General features: G+C 31.9%; 1 protein-coding gene across 1 annotated transcript; it reads right to left on the bottom strand.

The window, feature by feature from the left end:
* Window positions 1-1279: 1279 nt before the first annotated feature.
* On the bottom strand, window positions 1280-8123 carry LOC127714808 (uncharacterized). Its single transcript, XM_052220839.1, has 8 exons — window positions 8012-8123; window positions 7064-7219; window positions 6398-6517; window positions 5697-6037; window positions 4884-5097; window positions 4281-4385; window positions 2983-3081; window positions 1280-2091 (listed from the first exon to the last, which is right to left on the bottom strand). Exons 2-8 carry the CDS (start codon window positions 7217-7219, stop codon window positions 1777-1779), a joined length of 1350 nt encoding a protein of 449 aa, XP_052076799.1. The 5' UTR covers window positions 8012-8123; the 3' UTR covers window positions 1280-1776.
* Window positions 8124-11264: the final 3141 nt, after the last annotated feature.

Genomic DNA, 11264 nt, shown 5'->3' with positions numbered 1-11264 from the left:
GGGATTCGAATGGTTGTGTCGACAGGATAAGCATAATTATCCTGCTATGCATGCCTCACCCACCATGCGAATCCAATGTCAGAATCGGGAATAGACACAATCGTTAAATTTACTACTTTTTGACTACTTTTCTGGTATCTAAAGATCTAAGATCGCAAGGAAGTTTAACCACATCGTATTAGGCTTGCAGATGACCTTTAAACAAATGTAGTGTAGATTTCCGTCGTTTTTTTTTTGTCATAGCTTTGTTGAAGTAGGGGCACACTCCTGTTAACGAAGTTTGTAGGGGGGGGGGGGGGGGGGGGGGGGTCTAGATTAAAATCCATAGAATTTTTCAATGATTTGCCAAAATGAAGTTTATATCATTTTTTTTTCAAATATAAAATAAAACGTATGGGTCACGAGGCCTCTTTTCAAGCTACAGGTCTTGCAAAATTGTCAGAGTTTGTACAGATTATGCATGGCAACTACTATTTTTTTGTGATAAAAAGAAACTAATCCATAGAATTTGAAGATAAAATATGAGAAGATAGCTCTTATAATGTGCATTCTGAAAATAATCTCAAAATTGGGTTCACGGACTGGTTTTCTTGCTTCAAAACAAACAACATAGGTACATTCATAACACATTCCTTTCTACAAGTAACTTTATCTGAGTTATCTCCTCTTAAATGGCAAAGTTTCTGTATCAATTTTGTAAGTTGTAAAAATATTATAAAACAAATAATTTTCTTCATTTAGTTGAAAAGTTTTACAAAAGATTTTACATTCTTCTCTTGAATCTTGCCAATTCTATTAAAGATCTAGACCGATTGATTCCTGTAATTTCACAATCCAAGATAGCAGAAGACACCCGATCTTCCTTAATTGAGATTATGTATACGCTTTAATATGAAACAGATTGGATATTACTGCTGAGAAAAGGAAAGTTGACAATTGTAAAATTGCAATCATCACGTTTGATTGAAGTCAAGATCAAGATTTGGAAGCACACATTTAAGTTGTTGGTAGCATTCAGATTTTCAAACTAAATTATAAAATAAGAATTTATCAAAACTACATTTACACGTCATAAATCATAGTGCATGCAGTGAGGAGACGGGCAGCTTAATTCTTGATGCGGCCTTTATGCTCTGCTATAACTCTGCAGACGAGCAACGTACTCCCCATGTATTAGCCGTTTAACTCACAATCGAATTGTAATTAATAAATAAATCTTCTGTTTGAGCCCTTGCGAATTTCAAGGGAACCTAGCTATACTTAATACCATATTAACAGATTTACCGACATTTGTACTCAAATGATCACACAAATCACAACCATAAAATCTAAAACAATTTTCATTGGTTACATCCTTTTATATTACGCGCACAATTAAAATCGAAATTATTATTCTATATTGCCTTTTTGAAGTTCTAATGATAATACTCCGCAAATTATCTCTCACTATTTCAGTTCCGTAAAAATATAGTAATGAGTGAAATTCTAATAAATATTCCTACGTTAATTCGTTACAATCATTAACAAAAGTCATAGCAATAAACGTACAATTATTTCAACATACATGGTAGAGTGAATAAATAAATAACAAAGATTTTTCGACATGCAGTTATATTGAAAAAAAAAACTCTTTAGAGCAATATTGGTAAACCGTTCATTTATATAAATTAAATACACAGTAGATTTGTTCGTGTTCAACATTTGCTTCACAACATCTTTCTGCTTTTTGTCATTTCTCTTACTTAATGATAGGCAAGTAAACATATTTTAATCAGTTTAATATCTAAGTTGTGCAACTCCTTTTACGATCACAGGACCCTGATCGTGTATTAATAGAGCTGGCCATACTTCATGTTCCAGTTTGTTACCAAATTTTGTAAAATGTCTGAAACAGTTTAAAGATATTTCATTTTCATTTGTGTTCGGCCACAAAAGTCCCATCGGTGGATCCTGTACGCTCATAAACCAAGTAACCTCCACACATTTCTGAAGGTACCTGGTTACTTTGTCTAGTTTTTGGTATTCATCAATATCAAATTGTTGTATAACATGATGTCGAAAGCTTGGCGGGTTGTATCGGTCCTCAAAGTCCTGTAAATTATTTAAGTATAGATAAAAGCATGTGTTAATATGGTTTTGTTTTTATAATCATGCATTATTCTATTACACCTTCAATGAAAGATCAAGAAAAGCAAAACTATTGAATTATCTCATAGGTTGAATTTATAGAAAGCAAATACACGCATTTATTTGAAAAAATGCTCGATTTACCACGCTCAACAACCTTTTAAGTAGGTCTTTCACCTTACTCACTTACTCGAGCTTCTCTTAGTGTTAACATTTTATTAAAGAATTCGTTATGTATAGCTACAAGAGTAAATAAGAACGAAATATACAATTAATTCAAAAATTGGGATAAGGAAACAAGAGCAGTGCTCTTATATAGATCCATCTCCCTGCGAAGTTTCTCGAATTCGTCTAAGATATCGTTTTTTTTATACCAGGAAAATTATATTTCCGACAAGACTACGTTACACGATTTCACAATATTGTCGATCCATTAGAATGTATTAGAGAAACAAAACCAGAAAGACAAGATATATATAGACAAACCCTTAGACTAAAGTTTTGACAATGTCAACTTCCTTTAAAACAGGAATGACATTAAACACAACTAAAGCATAATCTGTTAGACATGTGCAAAGTTACCCCAAAAATGATTCTAACATTATGGGAAAAAAATATTATGATTTTCCCCCTGCATTTCTCTGTAATGAAAGTTTGTCTTTTTCATGCATTTGAAAAAAAAAATCAAGTAATCACTCTTTGTGATGAGGATGCCAGATTCTTATATTATTTAAAAAAAATGATACTCCTCCATATCTTTTATTTTGTAACTTGGTACATTTACCACAAGTCCTTATTTTTATGAATTTAAAACATCATATATATTTCAACAAAACAATGTTTGATCAAACTCACTTTTATTATGATATTCAAACTTAAATCAGCTGTTTCCTTCACTATTTCTCTAGCATGTCGCTTCAATGTGTAATCATGATGTCTCTCTTTTAACCGAACCTAGAAATATAAAAGACGATAATACCTAGTTTTGTTTCAAAGTTGTGGTGTTGCTCTATACATGGATGTTTTTCGGACGGTTTTGAATTGTATACAAAGAAAAAAATACATTGTACTGCGACTTTCATTATTTGATTGATCAACGAGTTGTTAAAGTTTTTCTTTACGTTAATAGGTCAATGAGAAAGCATTCAATCAACACAAAACATCTAGAAATCAATATACAATGTTCAATAATAGACAGTTGTCTCAATGTATATAATACATAAAAAGGATAACAGGCTTTGCACGATTTTGATTCTCGGACTCAGAAATCAACAAATTAAAATACTGGATTTGGTGTTTCGAGCACAAATTTTGCACTCCAAGCATTGAGTACAGTGACCGAGGGCCCAGCTGGAATCACTAAAAATATTGAACAGTACTTCAGACCATACTAACCACCAACACTGAACTCCTCCGACAAAAATAGACACAAACAAATGAAAGACAATTATAAACTAATAACACATTGTTCAGATAGCCTGACTTGATGTCGTAGGGTTACACCAGTTTTATACATCTAAATGCTTGAAAAGTAGTTATGTTTATAAAACATGTATAACGGATTACGATGCTATTATACACTTTCTTTTATATCGAAATTTCATATAAAAAAAGTTGAACGAAAATACATTGCATCTTAAATTCTTTTTTCCAAAACAATACAACATTCTGTGCAATGCTGAAGATGAGTAAATAGAAATAAGAAGATGTGGTATGAGTGCCAATGAGACAAGTCCAAGTCACAATGTGTAAAAAGTAAACAATTATAGGTCAAAGTACCTCTCATTTTGACAATATGTCAAGTAACATCTAACAAGTCTACATTTCACTAAGCTGATTTTAATATGATTTGACATAAACTGCACATTTCCAATACACAAATACATCTTGTTAAATAGTACAAATGAGTTATGAATAATAACTATGTTTTCATAAACAAAATGTATTTGCAACAAAGAAAATCTAACACTAGGTAAGCATTTCAATATTATGATTTGCCAAACCCGCTCCTGCAACACTAGTCAATCGACAAGATGTAATATTTGCCGGACAAATTTTAATGTTTACACTCAATCTGACTACAATTGTTGTTTGTTTATCTTATTTAAGGCTACAATTGTATAATATATATGGCGTTATTAAATACTTATTACCGTATAAGGTGTATGACCAGGTGGTACAGCCATGGTATCGTGAACTCTTAATGCCATGCTGTCAATCAAGTTTCTTGCTTCTTCACGGGTATATTGAAAGGATTTCTGAATTAGAGACAATGGAAGCAGTTTAAGTCGATATATCTCAATACACAAACACACACAATAATGTCTATAACGCTTACAATAATGCATTAGAACACACATACAAAAATATATTTTCCGATATATTTTCCAAAATTGAATCAGTACAGATATCTCCACGAAATGCAGCAAATAATTTTGTACAAAACCGAAAAGCACAGCTGCACCAATTACATAAGCCGGCATAGCAACAGGATAAAATGAATACTTCATTTGCGAAATATCCTGAATATCCGAGAAAATCAATTGGCCGTCCCCACATGTGGGGTATACATCAATGACGTAGACACCCAATGTCACATATAACCAAAGGATACATTGAACCTATAGTTTAACATACACAAGTGTCTTCACAATACGACAGGCTCTATTCGACCCGAGTAAGAAAAGATGGTGAACAAATTTAAAAGACTATTTACGTGAGAAACCTATTTCATATGTATCATACAATTTACTTGCCTTCAGTATATCGGCTAAATCGACAATTATCTTTACTTCAGGTACACCTATTCGATTTCTGCAGACTTGTTCAAAAGCATCAGCCCATTCCACATCAAACAGTTTGGTAAATAGATCAGCAATTTTGGTTGGGTTATTTGTTAGCACCTGAGATGGAATATAGGAACGTGTTGAAATTTCGGGGACTGTTGCAGGAATCCGGAGTTCGCTATATCTGTAATAAAATGCACGTATTGATATTTTGGGAAAAATTGTAATCACTTCGTTAGACTAGAAGTAAGGTGTACATGTACCTACAGATACTTTCAATGATGGTAAGATGCATCATGACATCTTGTAACCGTTAAATGTCAAGAGTAACCCGAAAGGTGCCAAAAGTAGCAGGATCTGTTTACTCTTCTGGACCACCCGCTTGTATTGTAGTGACGTTTGCATTGTTTAATCTCTCTAGTTTTTGTCGACTATTTTTATTCTAAAACTACTTTTTGCTTCATTATCCTCTTTATATTTATCTGCAAAATGGACACGCTATACTAAAAAAATATAGCAATTGGAGGCATTTCAAGCCAAGAATTTTGAATGCAACATGAATATGATGTCATATATACTTACTTTCTATAAGGAAGTTATTGTTCGACTTTATGATAAATTAAAACTATAGTATATTTTGAAAATCTGTTCAAGTACATTAAAATTGATGACATTTCAAATGATAATTATTATGGATAAAAACTGTTTAAATAAGTCGAGCATGCTTTGGGAAACATAGTTTCACGTCAATAAGAGGAGCAAGCAAATTTATGTCTATATTACCTGCTTTTCATGTCTTTGTACTCTTCTTTTATTAGTGTATTTCGGTTGACGAGGTCTTGTCCTGTTGGAGGTGGTATTTTGGTGCCTGGCCTTATTACATCTAATGTGAACTCTCTATTCAGAGGGTCATCAGGGTTTCTGTTGATCCTCGTTTTCATATTGAAAACACTTCCTGTTCCTTCAGCGTTTATAACGTCATTGTCTGATGGTTTATTTTTCAATGTGAATCCGTCAATATATGCCGGTCTTTTTGACAGTGGTCGAGGTGATATTTGATGATTTGCAGATTTGGACTTTGAGGTGCTGTATAAATACTGTGGTTTACTGTCGTGCAATATGCGCTATAATAAAGATAAATAGCTGTAGAAATTGGCACAGCCTGGCAATATAGAAAATGCAGATAGAAATATGTTATGTTTCAATTGTGTTTCAATTTTATATCTACGTAAATTTATTTATTTATAGGAGCAATTACAGATTTATTGCAAAGGTTAAGAATGATAATATTAATTGCTTTATGGTGAATACGTTCATTTCCATATACATGTACTTTACATTGGGTTTTTAAATCAAGAATAATTTATTTCATTGAAAACCATCTTTAATTGTTCAACTTAAAGAGTTTAATGAAACAGTATGGTCAGATTACTCAAAAAAAAAATCAAATTCAGTAAGTGATATATATTATTTTGTTTATTTACCTCATCAAATGCCATTCGTTTGATCTCATTGAATTGATCTACTGCGTCATCTATTCTCATGTCCATAGATGTCCACCGTCCCCTCATTGCTTCTTGTAACATAATCTTTAGTGATTCTACCTGTATGTGTAGTCAAGTAGGAGATAGATTACTAGGATTTACGTTTATGAACGTTTTAAACTTGTTTTTGTACATTATTATTGTTAAAAAAACCAATTCAGTTGCTGGCAATTAACATCTTTTATAATGCTTTATTACAAGAATCGAAACTTAATTATAACAGTATTTGTCTTAACATATGTGAGCATACTATTTTCGATTGTCAGCACAGAAATTAACAGTTTCGAACCAAAATAAATTCTTCACAGCCTGATATAAAATGTATTTAAAAAAGTAATGAAAACAATTGAAAAGTAACATATATTGTTATGTTACACTAGATCATCAGTATCACTATAAGCCGTAAAATGATAGTTCCATCGTAACATCAAGATAAGTTTATATTTAGAGTATGTATTTCTTATTGATCGCTTGTCATTTCATCTACACTAACGAATCTCAAATTATTGCTAACTTGTATTGTGTCCTGTATTGAATATGATATGCTATCTTGATGAGAATTAGACAGAGGTGTATAGTTAATTCGTATGGATTTTTTTTACTTACCCTGTCTTCTGTAACACCAGGCATGTTTTTAATCAAAGCATCTAGCGCAATTAATGCCCTGCCTGCCATCATCTTGTCCGGACGAACTGGTCCATTCTGTGGATCCAGAAAGGGGTCAAGAAAATCTTCCAATTCTCGGAATATCGTGACTTCCATCTGCCAATTAGATACTTTGACGATTTAAAAAACGTATGATTAATATCAGACTATCGGTATACGTCCTTGTCAGAGCGACTAAACAACACAAAAATACAACATACAATATAACATATACTTGTAGCATACTGTACTTTAAAGGTTTCCGTATAGTGTATATGAATTTTTAACAGTACTTTACGAAATAATTAGGAAATTGTTAAAAAAACTAAGATTCCAACTCCTCAGACAAAGTTTACTTTAGAAGAATTTGGCTATTTTATTTAGGTCCCTTTCGGTCATATAGCTCTTAATGTGTCATATTTACACATCCCTGACTTTCAAGTGTTTAGGTTTGAGCATTCCTGATGACGGTAAATCAAGAAAAACGCGATATTAATGTCCTTTAGTAGTGTTACTAATCGTGAGTTCAGTTAATGCACTTTGTAAAATAACAGTGTTGCATCCAGTTTTTATAGTGTGTAATATAGCGATGAATTTATTTGCAATTTCATATCGATGTGATAGACATGTGCATAACTGTAAGGTGCTTGCTCTACTGTTAGTGCTTTAAAACACTATGAAAATACAAAAAGATGCAGTTTATTGCTTTACCATGAAAGGTCTCGATTTTTTTTATCGTCCTTTACGATAACAGCTTCCATTTTGTATTCAAAGTGGAAATGTAAATGCCATTGGTTTTCTTAGTAAGACTATAATAACATGTTTCCCGGTATACTGAAAAAAATCTAAGCTCTACATTTTTTTTCAATAAATAACACAAATTTTGTACATTTCATATAAAATACTCACCGTTCATTTGTTTATTGATTCGTATTTTACGAATACATGCCAAATCAAAAACAAAATGGTGTGGACTTTATATTATTAATAAACAATGAAATTAGATATCGCCTTTACCAAAGTTACCATTTTGAACGAGTAAGTTCGTTTCGCTACAATACAAGTGATTAATTTACAATTAAACAATACCAAAATAAACGGTTGACATTTCGTTATATTTAAACAGTTATTTTACAACCAGAAGACCTGCATGTATTTTAAACAGATATTTTGTCCTTTTAACTATTGTTTTTTAAACTATAAAAATCATTTTTTTTTGGCTATTTCAAAGTTGCACAATACATAAACATCGACTATCAGCATAACATGCAGTTTATCATTTAGTTTGTTGCAAACTTTAAAGCATTTTGATTTTGACAAGTTATAAATTTCGTTGCGAAGAACTGCATTAATGACAGAAAAAATTATTAAAGAAATAAATTTCACAAGTAGAAAGATTTCATTTAGTTTTGTTTGAATAATTTTATGTCATTTGCCTTGGACATGGGTAAGAAGGTATATTGCTATCATCATTTCTGTGATCAGCATCTATCTTGTTATTGATTAAGCATATTGACCTTTTGAAAATTTTCTACTCGTATTAAACTTAGACATTACTGCATTGACTGTCCCTCTGGTATCTTTCGTCCCTCTTTTATGTACCAAAATAGATATAGACTGGAAGCATAATTTGTTCGTTTTTTATGTCTGTCTCACCAGCAATTGATCATCACCTTATACCAACATTCAGTCTAAATCATGTAAGCAATGAACAGATAACAAATATTGTACATGATCTAATTGTATTTACTGGTAAAAAAATCAGAGTTAATCCCGAACCCTGCACTATAATTGCTCCCCTAGATTTCGAGTTTTCAAAATCGTCAATAGACATAATCTTTATATACTCCTCTGGAGCCTCGGTGGCCGAGTGATTCTAAGTAGTTTATCTACTGTATTACTAGTCTGTCAAATCCGAGGTTGTGAGTTCGAACCCCACACGTTACAGGTGCGTTTGCTTCCAATCTAAATTGACTGGGATTACCAGTTTTTCTATCGAAGGTCAGTGGTTCTCTCCGGGCACTTCGGCAATCGTAGCACCAATTGAAAATGGTCATGCAAGTAGGCTAAGCGTTTAAACAATAACAATCAATAAATCCATATAAACTCCTCTTACTCTCCAAAGTCAAATTATTATCGGAAAGTCACAAAATTCTTCATATGAAAACACCAGACAAAGCTGAAAACTCGTTAACCAAAAGCTTGGTTCGAATTCTAAATTATGTCCCAATCGAAAATCAAGAAAAAACCATAATAAAGATGACGTTACCATCAAACTAATAGCGCTTAAAAAACTGAAAATTATGTCTGTGGTCATTGTGTTTTCGATTTTTCAAAAAAAAAAAAAAAATGATACGACCTAGATGTACTTCGGCAATGTATAAATTGATACCTCATCAAAGGTACCAGGCTTATAATTTTGTACGCTAGACGCCCGTTTTGTCTACATAAGACTCGTCAGTCGTGCTCAAATTAAAACAGTTGTCATTATTCTTACAAAAGCTATATTTGTGTGAATACAGTCAGTCTAAAATTGTAAAGGCTTTCAAGTCATTGATGATAATTGAGTTCCTATTATTTGTTTGCATATGTATATCTTGTTACCATGTTACCATTACATATATAATTGTACCACATATATATATAGCAGAATTTACTCACGAGGTTCTCTTTTCACTCCTTCAACTGTATTGCGGAGGGTACCAAAATATAGCAGAATATACTCAGTTGGATCTTTTTTTACTCCTTGGGTTTTAATTTTACCTTAACCCAGTTGTAAGTTAGATGACATATTTCACACTATAATTATTTTTTCATATTAGATATGTCAGGTAACTGTATGATAACTATGAAATTTTAAGAATGATATTTGGCTGGTAATTTGAAGTTAACTTAAACCGTATCCCGTTTTCTTTTAATGAAGATGACATTATGTTTGTTCTAAGCGCACAACACATATTTCTGGAATAACATTCCTCGATAAGCCCAAATCCCAAAGAAATGAAATGAAAGCAAAAATATAAATATCTTTAAACCAAAAAGGCCTCATTATAAAACAAGAGACTCTCAAGAGCCTGAATCGCTCACCTGTATTTTTTTATTTTAATTTTCATCAAAGTTTTTCTTTTGCTTTTAAGTTTTTAATGTATAATTAATAAGTGTGGACACAAACCAGTGCGGATAGTATCCAGCATTCTGAGAGTATTGCATGGCAATTAGGAAAGGTGAGCTAAAAACAATAAACGAAAAACAAATATGAAACACAAAAACAAATGACAACCACAAAAATCATTGGATTTTGAGTTGTGCAAGGAGGGATAAAATTAATGTACTGTATCCATACCCTGTCTTTAACATGGGACTGTGGTGTTACAGCACAACATAAACACAAACATTTATTTTTTTTAAATAGACTTTCTGTATGTGTGTTTATTTATTCCACATTAGCTAGAGGTACAAAATTTATTGGTGATAGGTTTAAATCTTACAAAACATGTATAACTTGCTGAATTTTTGTGCATGTCCTAATTCAGGAACATCTAGGAAGCTTTTGTTAGTCTTGTATGTTTTTTTTATCTTGGTTCATATCTGTTTTGAAGCTGAACATTTTTACTGTTTACAGTGTCTCCCTATTTATGATAATATTCAAAATAAATAACCAAAAACAGCAAAAGTTTTTTTTTTTTATCAAAACTGCATTTTACCCCTTTGTTCTATTTAAGCCATAGTGGCCATGTTTCTTGACGTACAAGAAAATAAAACATACAATGCATACTAGTTATCCTAAGGTTCATTCAGCCCATCTTTGGATGAATTTGCTTCAATAGTTTCAGAGAAGATTTTTGAAACTAACAAACATGATGAACAAATTATGTAAAATTACCTTTAAAGGGCAAAAACTCCTTAAGGGGTCAATTGACAATTTTGATCATTTGACTTATTTGTAGATCTTACTTTACTAAACATTTTTACTGTTTACAGTTTATCCTTATCTATAATAATATTCAAGATAATAACCAAAAACTGCAAAATTTCCTTTAAAATATCAATTCAGGGGCAATAACCTAAAAATCAGTTATCCAATTTGGCTGAAAATTTCAGGGCAGGTAGATTTTGTCCATATGAACACTTTAACTCATTGTCAGATTTGCTCAAATACCTT

The sequence above is a fragment of the Mytilus californianus genome, unplaced genomic scaffold (genome assembly GCF_021869535.1).
Source record: "Mytilus californianus isolate M0D057914Y unplaced genomic scaffold, xbMytCali1.0.p SCAF_9, whole genome shotgun sequence".
NCBI lineage: Eukaryota > Metazoa > Mollusca > Bivalvia > Mytilida > Mytilidae > Mytilus > Mytilus californianus.
The sequence above is the reverse complement of the archived record's forward strand: the minus strand, read 5'-3'. Positions and strand labels throughout refer to the sequence as shown.